The 23,615-nt window shown below is 54.1% G+C and overlaps 1 protein-coding gene across 2 annotated transcripts in view; it reads left to right on the top strand.

The window, feature by feature from the left end:
• The first annotated feature begins 602 nt into the window (after positions 1-602).
• Positions 603-23,615, top strand: part of Pde2a (phosphodiesterase 2A) — a 59,045-nt gene continuing 36,032 nt past the window's right edge. Inside the window, exons 1-2 of one of the 2 annotated variants that reach the window (XM_047518279.1) lie at positions 621-790; positions 11,773-11,834. In XM_047518279.1, the coding sequence (XP_047374235.1) occupies positions 772-790; positions 11,773-11,834 (81 nt within the window). In that variant the 5' untranslated portion in view covers positions 621-771. Of the gene's footprint in view, positions 791-11,772; positions 11,835-23,615 lie in introns of both variants that reach the window. The other variant, XM_047518278.1, reaches the window with a different exon arrangement.

The raw sequence follows: 23,615 nt of genomic DNA, 5'->3' as shown, positions 1-23,615 counted from the left end.
GCCCCCACCCCGCACTTAGGAGTGGTGCGTCTGAGTGTCTGTGTGCACGTGTCTCCCTCGCAGATTTGCTGCTGCTTCAGGGCTTGTCCGTCTTCGAGCGACCTCTAAAATTCTCCCTGACTTCCCTCTACCTTCTGGGTCGGAGGGCGAGGAGCAAGTCCAGAGCTTCTGTCCAGTGTCTGTGACCCCTTCCTCCTTCTCCCTTCTCCGTTCCCACCCCCAACCGCCCTTGTCCCGGCCACCGGGCTCTAGCCCCGCCCAGGACTCAAAGTGTAGGGGAGAGGATGCAGTCAGTTAGGGCACCAAGCTCTGAAAGCGACCCCTGAGAGAGCGAAAGGAGTGGAGATGGGCAGGGAGGGAGCGAAGGCTGAGAGCCGGCCACCAGGAGGGGATCCTAATAGCGGATCGGCTGAAAGAGCCTAGAAGGGAGAGATGAGGGAGGGAAGAGCGGGCGGAGGTCTCGTGGGGTCCGAAGATCCCACCAGCTGAGAGGTGCTGTCCACGGTTGCTGGGGAGGAGGGCGGGGCTGGGGCGGTCTGGGGGCGGGCCGGGGGCGGGCCTGGGCGGGGCCGGGGCGGACACTCCCGCGGACCCGGCGAAGCTGTCGCGGACGCGCTGACCGAGCGCAGCGGCCGGGCCGGCGGGCGGGCGGGCGGCTGCGAGCATGGTCCTGGTGCTGCACCACATCCTCATCGCTGTTGTCCAATTCCTCAGGCGGGGCCAGCAGGTCTTCCTCAAGCCGGACGAGCCGCCGCCGCCGCCGCCGCAGCTATGCGCCGACAACCTGCAGGTAGGGGGGCCCCCCCATTCTGGGCACAGCGAGAACTGGGTGTCCGGGGAGTGCCCGGCTGGGGCCCGGTCCTCTACCGAGAGTGTAGTCGCAAGCTCCACAGTCCCCCACCCCTGAGCCCCCTGAACCTTCGTCAGGGACAGGACCCCTCCCCTAGTTCTGATCCCCACTTTTGTGCTAGGACAACAGCCCATATCCGGAGGGAGCCCTTGAACCTTCCACCTTTACTCCAAATGCCACCCTAGACTCGGAATCCCATTTGGATCCAGTACTCCACCCCAAGCACCAAACTCCTAAACCACAGTGGGACCCCAGTCCACACAGTTCTACTCAAACCTGCAACACTTCCCCCTAGACTAGTGGAGAACCCCTGCCCAAACCCAGAAACCTCCACTGTACCTACCAGACTCCTGGCCCACCGAGACCACCTGAACCCCTAGCTTCCCTGGGGCCCCATCTTAGAGTTGGTGCCTCACCCCGAGACCCTGAACCTCTGCTCCACAGCCTCAACTTCACCCCCAGAATCCCACTCAAACATCTAGACTTTAGTCCTCAGCCCAAACTCCATCTCAGAGTCCAAACCCCCTTCCCTCTGGGCTTCTCTCCTCTCTAGGACTCTCCCTCCGTGTTCCTCCCCTCTCTCTTGTATAGAAAACCCTGTAGTCTTTTGCTGCTGGTCTCCCCCTTCTCTGGGTGTGGTGGTCCTACTTTATTCTTCAGGTTTCTCCCTGGGGTTCTCTCTAACTCTTGGGCTCACTCTCTCTCCGCCTTTCTGCTTCTCTCCTCTGTGCCCACATCTTTGGGTCTATTCATTACTCCAATTTCTCTAGGTCTCTATTCTAGGATCTCTCTCTCTCTCTCTCTCTCTCTCTCTCTCTCTCTCTCTCTTTCGTCATTCTTTCCCCTTATGTCTGCCTCTGCTTTGGGATGAAGAGAAGGCAGGTTCAGGGGACAGGGCCACTGTCCCCAGGACCTGCACCCCTCCTCGTGTTCTCAGGCATGGCACTACGTGGGCTCAGGTAGAAGGACCTTAACATGGGGTGTGCTGCCCTTGGGTGGTGCCCAGAGATCTAAGGAGGGTGGAGATCATGTGGCAGCACACTGGCATTGGTAACTTATAACCCCCTCATCCCTGCTGTGCTGGTCTTGACTGGGGCAGCTGGGGTTTGGGGATGGGGGAGACAGTCCTCTGGGCTGGGCGAGTCTGGGGTGTATGTGTTTGTGTGTGGCATGGGCTGGGTTGCATGTGTTGATGTGCCTTGTGTGTACTCATGTGTTGTGCCCTGTATGATCATGTCATCATGAGTGGGATTATGGTGAGTATGGGGATTGTGGGTCTTTGGCATTGTAAGCTGTATATGGCTAGGGAGGCAGTGTTGTGGGTGTGGAGTGGGAGCTGGGTGTGTGGCTGTTGTGTGGCTGTCATTGTGGGGTGGAGTTGTGGGGCAGCTTGCATAGAGATTGCATGTGTGGCTGTGTATGTTATTGGCTATCGTGTATAGCCAGGAAGAGTCGTGGTAGGGGCCTGATGGGTTTTCCTGGATGTTTTGTCAGAGAGATGCTGGAGGTAGGTTTTGTGTAACCACTTGTGTTAGTGTCTACCTGACGGTTTAGTGTCACTGTGGTACATCCTGGTTTGCTTGGGGAACATATGAAGACCTGTGTGTTGGTGTTTGAATGTCTGTGGTGGCTGTGCAACTCTGCACAGGCAGGGCTGCAGTTAGAGCCAAGAGGTCGGTGGACTAAGCACGTGGGTGGTGGGGTGGCAGGAGAAGGCGGTGTGCAGGCAGGGTTGTCTGTGCTGAGGGGCTTTGTGTGCCCACAAATGTGTGACATTTCAGTGTGACATTAAGTGTGCATATTATCCATGCAGGGTGTGTCTGCATGTGCCTCATGTCTGGGTAGTGTGTGTGTTGAATTTAATTGGATGATGTGTCTGTGGTTGGGGAGGTGAGTGTGAGGTGTGTGAAGTGGCTGGTGGGAGATGGAGTGTGAGTGTGGCGTGCAGTGTGGGTGTGGGTGTGTGTGATCAGTGTGACTTTTCAGTGTAAGGTGTGGAATCTGCAATCTTCTTTCCCTGTGAGCTGTGTGTGGTGAGTATGTAAGGTGTGTCCAGTGACTAGGTGTGTGTGTGTGTGTGTGTGTGTGTGTGTGTTGAGGGCTGTAGACTATGCTGCAAGGGGTAAGAGAGGTGTGTAGCATGAGGAATGAGGCATGTTATATTTGGGCTGTGTGTATGGAATACAGTAGGTGCTCCATAAATGTTTGTGCAGTGACGTATGTTTACAGGGAGGGCTTGGCTGCCATCCTGTCCTTCCCTCCCTCCCAGCGAGGTCCCTAGAGATGCCCTCCCATGCCCCGCCCCCCAGCCTGCCCCTACCCTTTGCCCTTTATCCTCCTCACTTTGACCAAAGCCTTTGTCTTGGGTTTCCTGCTGAGCAGGCGCTGGACAGGCAGGCGGTGGGCGATGTCGCAGTCTGGGAACCTTTGTTCTTTTCCTCTTAGCCTGACGTGTGTTTGGGGCCAGGACTTGGAGGGGGGCGGGAAGAGGATGCACGTGTCAGCAAGGTCACTGTGTTTACTACTACCTCGCCATGCTACATAAAAGGGAGGGGCCAGAGTAGACAGTGAGGCCAGGGTGTCTCGGGTGGCGCCTCTTGGTGCCCAAGCAGCCTGGGCTGGGCTTGGAGTCCGGCAAGTCTGCCAACCACATGCTTAGTGCTGTGGTGGCCCAGCATTCTTTCTGGCTCATATCTCCAAGCACCCCTTCTCTATGCTCCCCCCTCCTCTTCCCTTCTTTGTGTGGCTGTGGCCCCCATGGAGGGTTATTGGACTGGGAGACAAACAGGAAGACGGCACTCTATCTCTCTTTTGTTGATCCTCCTCCCCTGCCTATGTCTAATGGAGTAGTCCCTGTCCTCACAGATACCCTTATCTGAAAAGCGAGACCTGGTCTCACCTTTGGGGACCCTGTAGTCTGATGGGGGAGATCTCAGTTAGTAGAGGACCCAGGTTAGACCCTGGGAAACATTTTAGGTGACCTCCCAACAGGTATTTGAGAGCATCAAGGTCCAGGACTCCTTAAGGTTGGAGGCACTAAGACAATCGCAGTCAGTCAGGAGAAGCGCTTGGGGTCAGCCTTAGCATTACCTTCCAGAAGTTTGTCTGAAGTGAAGGGCTCCTGCTGGGCCTTGGAGGGGTGCTGGGGTGGGCAGGGAAATACAGCCGGGGCTGAAGAAAATTTCTGCCCAACTGGCAAAAGGAACCTTGAAGCCAAGCAGTGCCATGTGGCTCTGAGTGGCTAACCCTGGGCCTCCAGCCTTCTCAAGCTCTCAAGTCACCTTGTCCCATCACATTGTCTTTGACCAGAATCATTATCATCATGGTTGTCATCATCATCATCGTCTCCATCATTTTTCTTCTTTCCAACTTCCAAGTCCCTTCCACAGATGTCTCCTTTAACAGATGAACTTGTCCTAAGAGCATTTATGGAGCCTGTGCTCTGTGCCAGGCCAGCATAGTTTTCTGTGCTGGGGTCATAGTGGTGACCAAATTGGCCTCATGGAGCTCCCAGCTTCTGTGTGTAGCCACATTGCCAGCCCTTCAGGCCTTGGGCAGCTGGCTCCTCCCTTATGTTGTTTCCAGCCTAAACGGTACCTGGTTCTATTGAGGCCCTGAGTATGTACTCCAGTAGGGTCTGACTCCTGCCAGAGCTTTGCAGAGACTGGGTCTGGGACTCTCTGTCTTTGACCCCTATGTCCTGAACTGAGCTGGGTTTAGATCAGGAGCTTCTATCTGTCATCAGATGTCCATACTGCTCTGTAGGTATTTGCCATTGAGTGAAACTGAGACCAGGATGCTTAAGGCAGCATCCTCAGAAGACCCTCTTTTTATCAGCATTCCAGAGACCAAGAGAGGTCAGATGACTGGACCAGCGCTCACAGCAAGGTGGCAGGGCTGCTACCATTATCCAACTCTCCTGGCCGCCTGGCTGGGCTCTGGCCCCAGCACCATGCTGCTCCCTGGCTGGCCTCCGTGCTGCCTGTGGCGGGTAAATGATTATTAATGACCCCCCTGGCAAAGAGACAGGAAACGCTTCCCAGCCACAGCTGGGGAGCTGCTCCCTGCCAGCCCGTCATCCATACCCATTCTGACCATGATGTCGGCCCTGATAGTCCCTCCATTCCTCCTTAGCCCCCTTTGCTCCTCCTGCCCATCAACCTCCCACCTCCCTGAACTTGACCTCCCAGGAGTAAAGGACAAGGAGAGGCAGAACTTTCTTTTCCACATCCCTGTCACTCACCACTTTCTCAAACCTGACTCATCTCTACATGCTTCCTTGCCCCAAACCAACCTGTTCTAGTCAGCTTTTTCGCTGCTGTGACTAAAAGATCTGACCAGCACAATTATAGAGGAGGAAAGGTTTATCTGAGGACTCATGGTATCAGAGGTCTTGGTCTTAGTCCATAGAAGGCCAGCTCCATTCCTTGGGGCTCGAGGTGAGACAGAACATCATGGCAGAAGAGCGTGGCAGAGGGAAACAGCTCACATTGTCGGGAAGCAGAGAGAGTTTCCACTCTCTAGATTCAAATATATATACCCCAAAGCCATGCACCAATTCCAGTCTCCTCCAGTCACACCCTACTACTTCAGTTACCACTCTGTTACTCCCTATTGGGGGATTAAATCACTGGATTAAGGCTTTTACAACCCAATCATTTCTCCTCTGAACCTTCTTGTATTGTCTCACACATGAGATTTGGTGGGCCACCTCACATCCAAACCATAACAACCAGAAGCAGAACCTCCTCTAGGAAACCTTCCCTGAATGCATGGCTAGTCCCCCACATGCTGCTAGTATAGGACCAGGGGACACTGAGTCTCCCTCATTGCAGACTCTGTCTCACTCTGATAGCTTGCTTTGGTGGCGCTAGGCCGGACTATCCCTAATTGCTGACTGACCCATGGAGAATTTCCCAGTGCCTTCTCTAGGAAGATTCTAGCCCAACCCAGGAATCTCACCTCACCTAAGCACCCCCATCCTGCTGGTCCAAGCTACACATTGTGTACCACCAGGCCTTCATAGGTGGACATTAGTAAGCATCTACTAAGCATCCAATAGGGACAGTGGGTAGAGATGAAAAAGACATGGGCCTTAAAGTCCTCCACGCCATTCCCCAAGACTGAGTCATCAGCCGTGGGCAGGTAACTCCAACTAGGTGCCGCTGACGAGGTGGGGTGGGAGCAGGGATGGAGGTTGATGCTGGAAGCTTGTGTGGTGAGAACAATAATGGAGATAAACTCAGTGGCCTTAGTGGGACTGAGCTGGGCCCCTAATTCAGCCCAGAGTGGGAAGGGAGGAGCAAGTTGGGGAACCTCTGAGGGAGGGGACAAATCTAAACTGGGAGCTAAGGGATGAGTCAGGAGAAAGTTCTGGACAAAGAGAAGGGGAGATTGTTATTGTGATGGCTTGCTGATGGCAGACAAACCGAGGAAAGCCTGTGCTCCTTGGTTCTACAGTGCTGGAGTGGAGCTGGGCCTTAGACTGCCAAGGTGGGACTGGGTGGGTAGAGGAATGTGTGAAGTATCAAGAGGCAAGGGCTGGTGAGGCTGGTGAGGCTGGTATAGACCAAACTGTGCAGGACTTATAAGCCATGTTAAGGATGCAAGATGTTTTCCAGAGGGAAATGGCATCAGGGGAGGGGTTGAGAGAAGGGAGCTATCGGCCTATGTATGAGGAGCTCCCTGGACCTAGAGGCTGAGGTGAGGCTGGTGTGGCCCAGGCAAGGGATGGTGAGGCCTGCACAGGGAAGGAGCTGAGGGGTGGAGGGAAGGGAGGGGACTAAATGGTAAGAGACAGGTGGGAGTTGATCAGTTGCAGAGGTGGAAGGCCAGGGAGCAGAGCGCCTGCGCCTCAGGTCTGGGTGGGCTCTGAGAGATGTGGGAGGAAACCTGGGCCTGTCCCTCTAAGGACTGAAATGTGTCAGGAAGGCCTTTCAGGAAGTCATAAGCTTTGAGGCTAAAGTTAGACCCAGAGCTTGGGCCCTGCTCCGAGTTGCTGTGCCTTTACTTGTACCACCGAGGAACTCAGATCTGCCCTGAGTAAAGAGTGTTTGGAATTCAAAAATTAAAACAATCTGTGAAGTGTAATAATATAATTCAAATCCAAAAAATGTGTGAGGATATTCCAAAATGAGTAGAAATGTAAATTTATGAAAATGCTGAACATACATGATCCTCCTAATGTAAATCCTAAGCCTCAGCTGCTTCCCTGGACTTTGGATCTGGCTCCCTTGGAGCTGCTGCCTCTGGGGTGGCACCCCTTGGCAGAACCTTCCTGTTCAGCTCTCTGCAGAGGGGCCTTCGGGGGCCCCTCCTCTGGGGAGCCTGCCTTCCCCCTCCTGCTGGTGGCTTCAGGGGACAGGCACTTTGCTTTTCTTGTCCCTTACCCTGAGGGAATTGGCCCTGTGCACCCCCGTCCATGGCTGCCTCTATATGGGTGCCCTGGGGTGGGCAAGATGAGTCGGGTGGGGGTCTGAAGCAAGAGCAAGGGGAAGTGAGGGAGGCTGAAAGGGGAACCGAGGGAGTGATGAGCAACATCACTGACACAAATGCTGGAATTTCAGAATTCGCAAGTTGCAAATTTCTGGATTACCTCCCCAGCACAGCACGCTGAGGTCCAATCTTGCAATTTCGGCGTTGGGCACCGCTTGGCTTCTCACTCTCTGGTAATCTTGCACAAGATCACTTTTTGTGCTACATTTTCTCAACTGTAGAAGGAGGAAGTTGGGGGTCAGTAGCTCCAAGGGCCGCCTGAGCTCTGGCGCTAGATAGGGTGGTGTGTGACTTGAGAATCTGGGCTTGCGGGCTTGGGGCTGTCTCTGGGAGGATGCTAGCCTTCCGTGACTCTCAGCTCCCTGCCAGGGTTGGGTGGGTGTGTGGTTGTGTGATTCCAACATTTTGTGACTTTAAGATGCTGAGACTCTGGGAACTGAAGATGCGGACATTTTGTGCATCCAGGATTCTAGGATTTGATGATTTGATGATTCAATGATTCTAAATGGGGCTGCTGGGAAGAGCTGCAGCCACCTGCCTTGTTAATGTCAATGTTCAGTTATTAAAAACATAACAAGAAGCAATGGAGACAGATATCTTTGGATGGTGGTGCCCCTAACCCCACCCCAGTGAGGGAGGGCAGGTGAGTGTGCTGGCATTAGAAGATACTGGAGACCCTTTCAACCTGGTCACAAAAGCTCTCTCCCACCACAATAGAACTGGTGCATGTGCATGCAAAAGATCTGCCATCCCCTAAGCTTACAGGGTTGGGAGTCATTCCTGTCATTCCCCTGCCTCCATTCCCCAACCATTTCAGGCTATGGTGGAGAGAAGCACCCTTCCTCCCAGCCCCCAGACTCTCTGGGCAGAAATGTGGACAGTAGAGGAAGGAGAGGCTGGCTCACCCCCCTTCCACAGCAGCTGGGCCTGAGGGGAAAACAGGACATGAACACTTCCTGGACACAGGCATGGAGATACATGAACCCCTGCCTGCCAGGGCCCCAGCACCAAGGGCTTAGACAGGGCAGAGGCCAGGTGGCCTGCTTATTGGTGGAAGAGGGAAGACCCTGCTCTGGTCCTGAGGGTTAGAGGGCCTGGAAGAGATGGTGGGTCCCTACTTGTGTTAGAGGCCCACAGTCTAGCCTAGCCCAGTTGTCCAGAATCTAACTGCCTCCTCCTGTGCTTCAGGACCCAGGAGGGAGCTGGGGAGGGAAGGATTTTGGCCTTCTAAAAGCCCAGTACAGTGGCACACATCTGAGGGCTTCCCTAGCCTGGAAGCCTCCAAGCTAGCCCCAGGGCACGCTGTACAGCAGAAGAAAAGGGTCTTCCTGATTTGTAGGGTGCTCATTGTTACCCCCAGCTTCCCCATTTTCCCTGGGACACCTGGGAACATGAGTGGAAGCAGACTCAGGTTTGCAGGGTTGAGTCCCTGTTTGTCACCCCTTCATCTTTCGCCTCCCACTGCTAGAAAGCAGGTGGGGTGGGGACAGCTGCTCCCTGTCATCTACAAGGCTCCATTGTCTACCACCTCCTGACTTGGTCTCAGGATGAGGTCTCCAGCTGCCATACCCACAGCATGCCTCCGGGGCTCTCCTCTCCCGACTCTGCTACCCTCTTTCTCCTGCCGTCCCATCCTCCCTCTCATCTCTGCCTGCCCTGGGCTCCCTCCCAATCCCTGTAGGTCTCCATCTCTAGCTGTCTGGGTATTTAAGTATTTCTTGAAAGATGGTTGGGACTTGGAAGGCCCTAGGAGATCACCAAGTCCCACCTTTTCTTCAGATGAGGAAACTAGCTCAGAGAGGGGAAGGCCCTGTCCCAAGTCACAGTAGGCTGTGGTTTTGAAGCCTGTCAGTGCTAGGACCAGTGGAGGTGCTGAGCATGCAGGCACCTCCCAAAGTGCAGTGGGCTTCTCTCCCCAGCCCTCCCCTATGGCTCTGAGCTGCTGTTCCTTCCTCTTCTTCACCCTGACTCCTCCTTCTCTATAGTTCCTGCTGCCTGGCTGTCCTCTACCTTGGGTAGTTCCTGCCTTGGGACTCAGGCCAGAGCTCAGGTCTCCATGACTGGGATGGCACCCACGCACACAGACACACGGACACATGGAAGAGTGCATACAAACGCTAGATGGAAACCCGATTGCAGTTAGGAGCCCCCCCTGGAACCAGCATCCCCTTCTTCCTGTGAGGCCCCACGTGCTCCTCCAGGAAGCCCCTCAGGACTGCTGCAGACTGTCTCCATCCCACCATCTCCTTTGTGAAGCTGAGCTCTAAGAATCTTGGTTCCTCCTCTGTGACCCTGAGGGCAGGGCTGATCCTCCCCTTCACTCCTGGGGCCCCTCCTTCAGTGTCTCCAGGAGGGGCTCAGCTTCCTGTGACTGGGTGGGGAGAACCCTGAAGTCCCCAGAGGATGGTGGGACAATGGGGAGGCGGTGACAGATGAGACATTAAGTCTTTCCCAAAGCAGGCTCCACCCTACTCTGACCTCCCTGCCTGGTGTCTGGGGCACAGTCCTGGCCTTGGGGATCCCTTCGCACTAGTTTTCTGATCTGAGCCCACAGTGCAGAGGTTTAGAAATCAGAAGCCCTAATGCCCTCACAGCAGTTTGCTAACTGGATGCCTTGGACCCCAGATCCCCAGAGCACAACTGAATATTTGTGGGTTGCTGTAGAGCCCTGGGTCATCTGGAGTTAGGGCATGAGCTGGGCTTCTCTGGCTGCCCTGGGGCGAGGTAGCACTGAGGCTGGGGTGGGGCATGAATGCCTGGCTGATGCCCCTCCTGCTCTGCACGTTCCCCACAAGAAGCTGAGTAAGGATGGCAGGCAGGAGCCTGCAGCTGCCCCTGGGTAGTGGCTGTGCTGGGGGACAGGTCCCTCCAGGGAGTGGCGGGAAGCCTGAGGGGGAGCCCTGGATCAACTGCAAACTGCCCTACCTCCTCTCTGGGGAGGGGAGGGCTGTCCAGGGCAGCACATGGGGTAGACCATTGGGAAGAGAAGGCTCATGATTTGTGGACAAAAGGGATGACCCTGGGGTCAGGCAGTTATCTGGGCCCTCGTCATTTCCTGCACTGGACACGGCAGGGTTAGTGGGGTCATCGCACAGAGGGAAGGAATGGGCCAGAGCCAATGCCTGCCAGGCCCTACGGTTGTCAGGCACGTGAGAGACCTCGCCATGCCCCAGGCTGCAGTCAGTTCCCTGCAGAGGTCCAGCCGCATGGCCACAGTCACCCTGGTAGATGGCCACTCCTAGACCATCAGCCTCCACACAGCCACGCAGTGACTCTAGGGCCTAGTTGTAGATGCAGTTAAATGGGGAGACCCGTAGGACTCAGGGACAAGTGAGACAACCAGACACCCTGCCATAGCCACTGCACAAGCATCCACACACCAGGTGCAGCTACTGTCACTCCTACAGCCACTCAAGGAGGGCCACAGATTCCAGCAACCATGGACAGGTGTTCAGGGCCTGGTTGAGAAGAGGGGGACACCAGGCAGGGAACTCAGAAACCCCTTCCCCATGCCAGACTGTGCCCTCCCCCCAGCTCACTGAGTGCCTGAGGCTGTTTATTTCCTAACAGGGATGGGTGTCTCATCCCCCTCCCCCTCTCCCTGTCCCCACCACACGCTTCCCAAGCTGCCAAATCAAATCAGCCCCTGCACCCGCGCCAGGCTGGCATGGCGGCCAGCAGCTGACGGGAAAGAAGCCAGGCTCAGAATATCCCGCCGCCTGTCCGATGCTGGGCACGCTTGGTGGTGGGGGCAGGGAGGGGCAGGAGCCCACAGACGGCCCCTGGGCAGTGTCTGTCAGAGAAACTGGGGTTTCTGGAAGCTGCTTGGGTGGTGGGCTTCAGAGAACAAGGTCTCTGTGAGTCTGCCAGGGTCTGTGGCAATGTCTCCACTGCCAGCTTTCGAGGAGCTATGGAAGTGATGCAGGTGGGACATGGGGTGGGTCTCTAATAGGAGCCCAGAGGATTCCGTGCCAGACTGGAGGTGGCAGATCCCATGTGAGATCACATTCATTTGGGATTTGCAGCACCCCTGGGCTGGGAGGCCCTTGATTGCCTGTGAACGAAATAAAATGCCCAGCCTATTGTGGAACCTAAGAGATCATGCAAGGAGGACAATTTATAGATCCCATTTTATAGATAGGGAAGCTGAGGTTCAGAGAGAGCTGGTGGAGTTTCCTGGAGAAAAGAGGCGGAGGGGCCCCAGAAGGGGCAAAGATGTGGTCATTTCCACTCCTTGGGAGTGCTAGGTAGAAAGAGAAATCATGGTTGTATTCTCCGAGTCAAGAAAAAGAAAGTACAGGAGAGCCAGAAGAGAGCCAGAAGGCTCCCCGGAGAGGAGGCTACCTGTGGACTTGCTGGGAGGGCAGGCTGGGGAGAAGGGGAAACGGCCTGGCAGGTCTCAGCCCCTGGCCTTCTTGTTTCTGCAGCCAGCCAGGACCCCCTTGCACAGGAGCCAGAGCCCCCAGGGAGTAGAGACGACCGACTGGAGGTGAGAGCTCAGTGGAGGGAGGAATGGGTGGACTTGGGGGGGTGGGGACGCAGGCTGGAGGGCAGTCTGAGAACTGCCCCTGCCCCTGGGAGGACTGGGAGGCTGGAGCCCCATCCCAGTCCTAGCCCCAGCCCCTCCAGTCTAGACTCACCTCACACCAAGACATTTCCCCCCACTTTCTATACACTCAGCCTGGGGTTCCCAGTCCTTGAGGATTCCTCCTTCCCTCAACTCACTTGGGAGTTATTTCACATCCCTCCCTGACTGTGACTTCTCTCCCTGAGCATGTCCTGGCTACTCTCTTCTCCATTCCATCAGCTCTCCTGGACTCACAGGTGGCCGGCTTTCAGTTACCGCATCTTCCACGTGGGTGCCAGAGGATCTTTCTAATACGCAAACCTTATTTGTCAATCTCCTGCTCACAGATTCCCAGTGCTCCCACCCAGGGCCTCTCAGAAGCCCCAGCCTGGCCACAGTCCCCCTAAAGGACTCCTGCTTCCCCCAAACCACTGCTGCTGGTCCCTTCCCTTCCTCAGCCTACTAAAAAATCCTTCTGGGCTCCGCTCTAGCCTCCCTCCTCCGGGATGTCCTCCCTGCCCCTCCATCACCTCCAGACCCAGCTGGCTCCTGTTCCCTCCTCTGAGCTCTCCCGCCTGGCAGTCGGATGCTGGGGCATCCTGCTATCTGTTGCCCACTGTGTGTGCCACGAACACCCTGTTTTCTCCATTACATGACTCCAAGTGTATGTCTGGCTAACCTTTCCACTGTGAGCTTCTTGAGGCTGGGCACTGTGCCTTTTTCATTCCTGAGTCCCTACTGTTTCCATGGGTGCCTACTACAGGGCTTGGTCAGTGCATTTCCATTAATAGGAGAAGTGTCAGCCCCAGCCCCTGACCATGGCTTTGGGGTACCTTGAAGGAATCTTCCATGTTCAATGAAGAACAAAAATGTGTGCGTGCATGTGTGTGCATGTGTGAGAATTATTCCAGAGTCAGCTCACATGCCCAGGGGCCAGCTTAGAGGAGGAGGAAGTTGTGGCCTGTGTGCCAGGCTCCTCTGGTCTGGGTGCTTTAGACACTCTCTCAACTAATTCTCACCACACCCTAGGAGGTAGGGTGCTCTTATTTCTCTTTTAGTTTGCGGAAACAGGCCCAGGGGGTGTCCGGAGTGAGTCAGGGCATTGTTGAGAGGGGGAGATACCCACCCACTCCCTGCCCTCAGGTAAGGCGGAAGCAGATAAAGCGCATTGCGCCTGGAGCTGGCGGGACTCAGCATGGGCTCCCTGCTGTGGCAGGGGGCCAGGGCTGAGAATGTCCCTCCCTGTGGAACTGAGCCCTGCAGCTGGGAGCTGATGAAGGGAGAGAGGGGAGGGCCTGGAGAGTCATTATTAATTTATTTATTGCTATGGCATTCCCCATGGGGCGGGAGCTCCCCCCAGAGCTGGGACAGATGGTGTTCCTGGGAGCCGGCAGAGTCTCAGCAGCCTCGGCCACCTGCCAGGGAAGACTGGATTTGTCATCTACCCAGGAAGCCACTAGGGGAGGGGGATTTGGAGAAGATGAGCCCCTTCTGGGTGGTGAGGGCTGGGTCCCCGGGGAAGGAGCCCGCCTCCAGGCTCCTTGCCTATACCTCTATGCATGGACCCTCTGCCTCCACTACTGGCCTGCTCTAGCAAGTTCTGACCCTTCCCTGCTTCACCAACCTCATAGTCTCCAAAAGGCCTCCCATCCCTGTATTCTCTCTCTGATTCTCCTTTGTTCCTCTCGCCTGCTCCCTCTGAATGTTAGGCCAAGAGCACATCAGCTCTCAACTCTGTCCTGCTCCCAACTCCATGGCCATCCCACAGATGGTCAGTGCTGCCTGGCCTCCTGGCAGGGCCTGCTTTGTTTCTGGGTCTGTCAGAACCGCCCCCTACCCCCTGCTGAGTACCCAGGCCCATGCTCAGCCCTGCAGGGAAAGAAACAAGATGTCCTTGGGGATTCCCCAGCACAGAAAGGACAGGCCTAGAGAGAGTGGGGACCTGAGAGTATTGCTCAGATCATAGATCAGCTGGAGGGAAAAGAGAAGGGTTGGGGAGTGTGCTGAGGACCCTCCTGTCACATGAAGGATGGGGAGACAGATGGCCTCATAGAGTAGACAGACCATGAGTTATGTAAGCATAGGTTCAAGTCCCAGTTTCCCCACTTCCCAGGTGTGTGAATCAGCCACTTGGCCAGCCCAAGCATTAGCCTCCTCACTTGCAGACAGGGATGAGATCCTCTATTGTTACTGGGCAGAATCACTCTTCCTGGGTCTTAGTACATAGAGTTATTGGGAGAAGTTACAATAAGTAAGTGTGAGCCTGGCCCAGTGTGACCACAGCAGGTCCTCAGAGAGAGCTGCCCTCCCCTCGATCCCTTCCAGAGTGAGATCCTTGGAGCCCGGACTAGGCTGCAACCCTATGGGACAGAGCATGCTGTGGGGCTGGGCTGAGGCTAGTGGATGTTCTACGGGCATGGCACATTCTCCTGGCATTTGCTGGGTGGCAGCCAGAGGAGCAGAGCTGCCAGCACCCATCCCCACCCAGCGGGTATTGGTTCAGCACACCCTCCTGGGATGGCTCCTTGGCTGCTGGCCAGCTGGAAGACTTGGAGGAGGGGCTCTTCCAGCGAAGGCTGGGATCCTGAGGGAGAATCCTCTGCATGGTTGTCCTCTCTGGAGGTTGGGACTGAGGCAGTTCAAGTTGGTGAGTGAGAGCAGTGCATGGATGTTCTTTCTATGCTGGATCTCGGGCCCACATAGGTCTTGGGAGCCCAGCTGGGATGGGGGCTGGGGGAGAAGCAGACATAGACAAGGACAAAGTTCCAAATGCATGGAGCAGCACTGGTTCTTCTGTTACTGCTCTTGGGATAAGTAAAGACCACATCCCTTAGCAAGGCATTGCTCCCCTCGCCTGCTGGGCCCCTCATGTCCTTGCCCCCCAGACAGCCAGTGCTTTGACCACATGGCCATGCTCACTCCCCAGCACACACCAGCCTCCCTACCCTTGCTCACACTAATTTCTCTGCCTGGAGCAACATTCTCTTTTTCTCCACTCACGCTTTTCAAGGCCCCGATTAGATGTTACCTCCACTGTGAGGTCCTCTCAGACTGCCCCCTCCAACTCAGGCTGAGTCAATTTGCTCCCTGTTCTGGACACTCACAGCTCCCAAGTTTCCCCTGAGCTTGTCCTTGGGTAACTTGTTACCCCACGTGCTTATGGGGGTTGTATATTCATTCTCATATGATTGTAAACACTTCAGTTTTCTTTATCTCTGTTGGGCTCACTTGGGGTCAGACATAGGCCTAGTTTACAGTGGGTGCTCAATAAAGACCTCTTGATTGAATGAGAATGGCTGTGAATAGGTTGGAATAGGTCTAAGAAGGGGGCTCAGTTGTTGGGTTAAGTCAGTCTTAGAGACTTCCTGGAGGAGGTAGCCTTAGAACTGTGAAGGATAGAGAGGGTCAAAGCCACTGATCGTGAGTCCAAAGATTGCCTGGGCAATCAGAGAGGTCACCGTGGTCAGCTTTGACAGGACCAGTTGGGGGCAGCAAGGGCCAGCCAGGACCGGGAACAAATAGGGAGAAGAATCTGGAACAAAGGCTTGGCCCCAGAGTTGGCTGCAGGAGGCAAGCTCAGTTCTGAGAACTGAGCTCCCAAAACCTCAGCCTGAGTCGTAGGCTGAGGAAGGCTTTCGGGTCAGGAGTGAGACTGAGGACACCACCAGTGGATGAGTAGGCCCAGGTGGTGGGGTAGTGGTAGGCAGATCTCTACCAGGGAGTCATATAAGGTGGGATGGCCACTTGAGGTAGGAAAAGACGTCTCGGCCTGTGCCTGGGCAGGCGGGCAGGATGCTGCTGTGGTCTCCATAGGAGAAAGCTATGTGTCCGTGGGGCATAGGCTCCCAGGCAAGGAGCATTGGGTGAGGCTAGAAGGGCCACCACAGCTGGCACTTTTCAGGCTCCAGTTTAAAATTCGTGAGTGAATGCTCCTGGCTGCCAGCTGTGCCTGCCTCGTCTGGATTCCGCACATCAGTAGCAAGTGGCCTCGATGATGCTCTGTGGCCTCCAGGGAGCTGCTGCCAACAAGTTGGCCATAGCATCTGGCATCCTTGGGAGCCCTGAGGTCCTACCATCTGTCTGGGCCCACCTGTCAGGCTGCACAGGCCCAGGGTGTGCTGGGACTTGGGGCTGAGGGCTGGGGTAGTCTCAGCTGCCACTCCAGCCTGTCTGCCCATTCGTCTGTCTGCACCCCTGACTGACTGAGGACAAGGAGAGACAGTGTCACAGGTCCTGCCATTCGCCTAGTCTCGAGGGGGAGGCATTAAGCCCCAGGACTTACATGAGAGAAAACACAATCTGAGCCAGGCTATGGGCAGGCCTAGACCCAGGGAGAGCGGCCTCTCTAGAGTCTGCAGCAGACCTCAGAGGGAGGCAGGGACCCGCTCAGAGGTGGACAGCAGGTCTGAGGCAGTGCCAGGCCAGAGCTGAGGCCCAGAGATGAGGTTCCTCCTGCCGGCCCCTCCCCCGCCGTCCTGCCTGGCCCTTGGCTGTAAACACAGAGAGAACAAGTTCCGTTTCCTGGGAAATATTTATCTCAGGCCGTGTGGGGAGCGTGTGCGCCGGCCTCCTCCTGTCCTTCCTGCAGGCTGACTGGGGCAGGAGGTGAGGGCCCTTGGCAGCTGAGGGGCCTTGGCAGCCCTGGAGGTGATCTTTGGGGCCACTGGCAAGGCTGGGGAGAGGCATGCCCTGAGGACCCTGCTTGGGAGCCTGCCTCTGACTGCTGCTGGCTGGGGGAAGGAAACCTGTTTTCTCCAAATCCCACACACGACCTCCCACTCTCTCATGTTCCTATGCTCTGCCCTGTCAGCCCTGTCTTCTCCAGGTTCCCTTCTCCAAGACTTTGCTCCTGTCTGGTGCCCTCACCTGGGCTGCCTTTCCTCCTCTTCCTCAGCTGTCAGTGACTTCTTCTGGGGTGACTCCCAGCTCTAACTCTCTACCCCTTGTCCTCCATCCACCTCCCACCACCCCCTCCTCAGGCTTCAGCTTCAGACTACATCCTTGCTGGTCTTGTTCAAAGTTGTTCAGGCAGGGTAGGCAGCTTCTGGTAGGGTGCCCAGGAGCTTCCCTCTTGGGAAGCACAGGCCTGGGTACCCTGAGATGAGGGCAAGGCCCCAGAGGTCACCCTCCTCTGCCCATCCCAGTGAGACCAGCATGAGCCCGGGCACTTGGAGGGATCCAGGTGGGTCAAATGGGAAATAATGGAAAACGCCTTGGGTCCCACAAGGATCCGCAGGAGGCAGAGGTGGCTAGGGTTCCTGCTGGCCCACTCCTGGACTTTGGATTGTGTATCTCAGACTAGAGCAGGCCTGAACGGGCCCTGACAACAGGAAATCCTTGAAGGAACAAGCAGGAGCTGAGGACTCTGAGCACAACAACAGGAAGCAGGCTTGACACAGGGCAGCAGCTTTGTGACGGTGCCCAACAGGGCCAGGGGGACCCAGGGTGATATTGAGGGTGACACTGAGACACCAATTGTGGGACAGTGGGCATTCACTGAGCTTATGATGTGATATCAAGTGTGTGACCATGATCATGGGATGCTATGTGAAGAAGAGGTTAGTCACTGAATATGTGACCTGGGTGTGTGGCACTCTATGATGTCATGTGTGGGGGACTGTGCGTGTACCACCCAGTGTGTGTGACTGAGGGTGATGATGGTGCATAAAGGGTGTGACATCATGAGAACTGAAGGCAATGTGCAATAACAGGTGTGGCTTGAGTCTGGGACTGGAGTGTCTGACACTGAATGGTGAGATCAGGTGTGACCCAAGGATATGATGGAGTGGGGCTGGGTGAGCGAACATGGGGTGACAACTGTGTGATGCACATGGCCCTGAGCGTGACACTGCATGTGTGGTGGCTGTGACCATGTGAAGTGTGAGCACACAATGTCATGCGTGACACTGTTGTGGGAGGACACTGACAGGCTCGGGTCTGAGAAATGAAAAAAAGCAGCATGGTCTGAGAAATGGTACTGAATGTGCTCTGGCTGATGATGTAGGGGAACAAGTCGGGGCACAGAGGGGAGGCCACCTGGTCCTCTAGAGGCTCCTCAGAAATGGACAAGCTTTGTAGATGTTTGTCAGGTTAAAATGACAGGACTTGGTGATGACCGAGAAGGTGAGGAAGAATGACAAACTAAGGACAGACAACTCCCAGGTATTTGATTTGAAAAACCAGGTGACAGAAGATGGAGATAAAGATGGGGATGGTCAGGGTTAGTGAGGAGAGAGAGAAGGAGGCAGAAATGGAGAGTCCTGCTTTGGACGTGTTAAGTCAAACAAGCAGCTGAAGCTGTCCAGTGGGCAGCAGGGGCCAGGCTGGGCATATATTTGGGAGTCCATAGGCATGGGTAGTGTTAATCTGTGGACCTGACTGGGATGATCTAGGGAGAGCGTAGTGACAGAAGAGGCAAGGACTGAGGACTGAGTCCTCTCCACACACTCCAGAGTGCAGAGAGGTGGTGAGGACAGAGGAGCCACCAGGGAGGTGGAGGAGACCAGGAATGTGAAACTGGAGGCCAAGGAGGGAGAGAGGTTGAAGGGGAGGCGGGGGAGTCAGGCCCTCAGCTGCGGTGGGAGATGGGAAACTGTCCTCCACGGGCCATGAGGGTGTGCCAGGCTGATAAGACCTACTTCAGTGACAGGTGGGGTCAGAAGACAGACTGACCTGGGTGGGACCCTGAGTGGAAAGTGAAGCCATGAGCACAGACAACCTTTGGAGACACTGGGCTGTGAGCGATGCAGAGAAGGGGTGGGGTCTCTGGAAAAAGGGTGGGGTCAAGGGAAATGAAAATGTTTCATTGTGGAGTATTTGAGAATAATACAATAAACTGCCACATTCCTATCACCCAAATTCAACAGTTGTCAAGATTTGGTCCTATTTACTTTATTTCCTCCTCACTTTTTAAATAATTTTTCTTTGCTTAAGTTTCTTTTAAAAATGCTAATTATGGTAAAATATGTATAACATAAAATTTACTATTTCAACAACCTTGTCTAAGGGTGCACTTGAGTGGTGTTAGTGCGCTCACATCGTTCTGCCACCCATCTCCAGAACTCTTCCTCCCCCAAACTCAACCTCCAGCTATCGAACTATACTGTCCCCGGCCCCCGGGGCCTGGCTGCCACCAGTCCACTCTCTGTCTCTAGGAATTTCACCTCTCCAGGTACCTCATGTAATTGGAATCATGAAGTATTTGTCTTTCTGTGTTCATCTGTGTTATAGCATGTGACATGATTCTCCTCCTTTTTATGGCCAAAGAATATTCTGTTGTATGTAGCGACCACATTTTGCTTATCTCTTTGTCAATGGACACTCGGGTTGCTTCCATGGTTTATCTGTTGTGAATCAGAGTGTTACAAACATGAGCAAACAAAGATCTCTTTAAGATCCCACTTTGGGTATATACCTATAATCAGAGTTGCTGGATCATATAATAATTCTATGTTTGATTTTTTTGAGAAAGGACTATACTGTAAAATGATGACATTTGCATCATTTTACATCCCCACCAGCAGAACACAGACGCTACAGTTTCTCCATGTCTTTGCCAATTCTTGTTTTGTGGGTCTCTTTGATGGTAGCCATCCTAGTGGGTGTGAGATAGTTCCTCAATGTGCTTTTGATTTGCATTTCCTTCAAGATCATTGATGTTGAGCATCCTTTCACATATTTGTTGGCCATTTGCATATCTTCTTTGGAGAAATGGTTATTCAACTCCTTTATCCATATTTTAAGTTAGTTGCTTTTCTTGTCATCGAGTTATTAAGAGTTCTTCATATATTCTAGATATTATCTCTTTATTAGATAAATAGATAAATGGTTTGAAAATATTTTTTCTCATTCTGTAGGTTGCTTTGCTAAAACATTTTAAAGCATTATTATGAAATGATGTCTTTTCATCAAAGGTGATTTTTTTTTTTTTTTTTGAGACTAGGAGGTCCTGGATGATGCTGAAATGTGACAGTGTGATGCAGAGCCAGCATGGTACCTGCATCTGATGCTGTGGGTGACACAGTGGCCTTGGGACTCTGATGTAGGATACTGAGAATGTGGGATACCCTGAATTAGGGTGATAGTGATGAATCACTGTGCGTGGCCCTCTGACACTTGACGTGGGGCTCTGTGGAATGATTTTGTGTCACCACGCACGTGGGTCCTGCTGTGTGAAAGTGTCAGTGATCACGTCCCTATGTGTCATCTTGGGGTGAATAGTATGACACATAGCAAGACACTGCTTTGGAGTGAGAGGGACTGACAGCGTGCTGTGGGTGACGGGGACACATGCAGTCTGAGTATGATCAGTCCCAGTCTCAGCTGCTGAGTTCAGAGGGAGGTTGGACAATAAACGTCTGCCAGGGACAGAAATGGTGTGAACTGGCAGGAGGCCTTCCCTCTTCCCTGGACACCCAACAAGGTTTCCCAGGGGCCTATGGGAACCCTTGATGGGATGTGATAGGTGCCGATGGGCAGGGCAGAGGGCGTGGGGCAGCCCTGCCTGGGCTCTGATTGCAGCGTTCTATCTTCGGAGCCTCGATTTCCTCAAGTATCAAATGGGACTGTCAGGATTGCATGGGATGGTGCTTGTACAACAGCTCCCGAGGCCTGGCACGTGCCTGTGGTCTCCTGGGGAGCAGCCCCCTCCAGCCCTCACCCTCCAGGTATCTGGATGACAGGAGCACCAGTGGGAGCATCACAAGGGAGCACTTGACGACGATGGCCTCCTCTCCTCTGCTAATAGCCCTCATCTCTCCCCACCCTGTTCTGTCCCTCGCTCCTGTTGTCAGTAATACCCCACCTACACCCTCCTCTACCCTCCTCCCCCTCATTAGCCTCCAGCCTGGGTTCCTGCAGCCTCATTCAATTAGGCCTTTGCAATTTGCTCAAGAAAAAGCCCCATAATTTGGTTAATCACACCAGTAGGGGATCTGGTCCTGGTGGGGAGGGGGAAGAGGCAGGAGGGCCATACCAACAGCTGAGGACATGGATCTCCAAGGGCCTGTCTCTGGACCCCTACCTCTGCCCGCCCCCCCGGCTCCATTCAGGAGCCAACAGATTTCAGACACCTGGTCTTTCAAAAGGGAACCATAGAGGCCTTCAAACCAGAGTCCCTGGGGAGGGGGACCCTGCTCTTCTCTAGGCCTCTGTCTCCCATCTGGACAATGAGAGTTGGGTTGTGAGTCTCAGACCACCCAGCCAGCCTCAGGGTCTCTGCATCTCAGCTCTGGTTCACCTCCCTCATGGCTTCCTCCCTCATGGACTCCTCCTGGGCCTTGGGGAGGGAGGGCCAATCAAGAGGACAGAGCCCCAGAGGAAGTTAAGAGGGATGGGTGTCCTCAGAGTCCACTCAGTTCCAGAGTTACAGATGCTCTATACCTGGAGGTGGGAGCAGGAAGAAAGGGAGCTGCCATTTCTTGGTCACCTACAGGGCCATTGCCTCCTAATGTAGCCCACACCTCACACCGGTACTCCAAAAGAGAAGGGGTGGCACTGACATTGAGCCCAGCAATACTATAATCAACTTACATACTGCAGTTTTATTTTGTATAATCCTGTACTTAAGAGTTTGGGACTTTCCATAGTATTAGAGCATAACTATGATAGCTAAGTACTGCCCATTAGATGTTCCATAAAGAAAGACAGTCAAAATAGGGTATCTCAGCAAGACTTGCCCTTCAGGGCTGCCTCTTCCCAGAGTGCTGGCTCACTAATTTCTAACTAACACAAAGGTGGCCTCAGTTCCCTGCTAGCAGCTAGTAGATGATACTTGGATGGCTCCAGTTTAACCTAAATCTTACAGATGAGGAACCTGAGCCCAGGAAGTTGAAAGACTTGTCCAATGTGTATGGTGTGTGGTGGGGTAAGGGAGATGGACCCAGATTTGAGGGAGGTGATAGAGGAGGCGACAGGGTGCCTAGGGGAGGAGAATTACATCACCCAGATACCAACACTCTCAGTCACACATTCATTCATAGAAAGATCAGCCATCAGTACAGTCATAGGTCCCCAGACAACCAAAGCTCACTGCATACACCAGGCTTACATGGATGTCAATGACCTGAATCACACACACATGGACATAGGCAGTGAAGGCCATGTGCAGATGACCATGTATGGACGTGGACACGGGGTACTCACACATTCACACTCTCAGTCTCCCACGGAAGCATAACCCATATGCATTCACACAATTGTTTTCCTAGTAACCCAGGGGACATATTCTGTTGTGGTCACATGATGGCCCATAGGGACACACCATTATGGACCACATGTGCTTAGATCACCAGCTAAGCAGGAACTCCCCAAAAAGTGAGAGGAAAGGTCAGTCTTGATGAGTATACCCAGAATTTTGCTCTAGAAAAGCCACACAAAAAACTATTTTCATTTTTATTTCTAAGATAAAATTAATTTTGAATTGCATACAGGGTCTGAGGACAGGGTGGAAGGGCATCATCTTTTCAAAGCTCTGGGACTGTAAGAGCTGCACAGGCCCAGACATGACAATCCCACTAAAGTTCCCAGGCTCACAGTTATCTGGCCCTGGCTGTGTGCACGTGTGCGTGTGAGCACGTGTGCATGCACACACGTATACTTGCTCTGGCTCCCTAGCTCTCAGGATGCAAGGAGGGAGAGTAGGAGAAGTTCCAGAGAATCCGGATGTTTGTTCTGTGGCTTCTGGGTCCTCCAAAGGCAAATAACTCTGGATGCCAGCTTGCCTGCCCAGCCGGGCAGGGTGGGGGGGTGGTGCGTTAGGAGCCTCCTTCTGTCCCTGGAGTCCCTCTGGCTGGGACCCTGTGCAATGATGCAGTAACTGAGGCCTATGATCAGCTTCCCATGGGCTCAGGCCACTACTTACCCCCTCTGGGTCTTGGTTCCCTCATCTGAAAAATGGAGACAGAGGAGAGGTGAGACTGGGTGGACTGGTGACTGAAATAGAGAAAGCTCCTTGGGGCCTAGGGTCATGCAGAGGACTAAGAGGTTCATGTTCAGGGCAGGGTGTGAGCCCCAGAGCCTGCAGTGTCTCCCTGCCAGCCTCTCTTCTTCACTGGCAGAGGGCTGTGGGTCTCAGTGCCTACATCTGCTCTGGGCTCCTGCAGCCTGGCCCCTGGTTTGCTCTGCCAAGGGAAGCAGGGGAGGAAGGAGGTAGGGATGAGTCAGGGAGCTGGGCTGGGGGTTTCCCAGAGGACCAGATCAGGGCCTAGAAGGACAGGAGAGAAAAGAGGACACCATTATTCAGGAAATTGGAGAGCAAAAACCCCAGTGGGGAGAAATGAAGGGGTGAAGAGAATGAGGCAGAGAGTTGGGCAGCCTGGATGGAGATAGGGAGTCAGATGGGCGCAGTCCCTTGTTCCTTTGCTCCTCTGGAAGAGTCCAGGAGGGCTTTACAGGCAGCTCCCAACCACCCATGGTGGGTGTGATGAGCCCTGGCAGTCTTATGGGAGGGCAGGTACAATACGTACAATCGTATTTTATATTTTAACAAAGCACTGCCAGGAGTTGGGCGTGGTGGAGTACACCTGTAATCCCAGCAGCTTGGGAGGCTGAGGCAGGAGAATCAAGAGTTCAAAGCCAGCCTCAGCAATTTAGTGAGGACTTAAGCAACTCGGTGAGACCCTGTCTCTAAATCAATTACAAAAAAGGGCTGGGGTTGTGGCTCAGTGTTTAAACTTCCTTCTGTGTTCAATCCCTGGTACCAAA

The sequence above is a fragment of the Sciurus carolinensis genome, chromosome 11 (assembly GCF_902686445.1).
Source record: "Sciurus carolinensis chromosome 11, mSciCar1.2, whole genome shotgun sequence".
NCBI classification, from domain to species: domain Eukaryota; kingdom Metazoa; phylum Chordata; class Mammalia; order Rodentia; family Sciuridae; genus Sciurus; species Sciurus carolinensis.
This window is presented reverse-complemented; position numbering and strand designations above follow the sequence as displayed.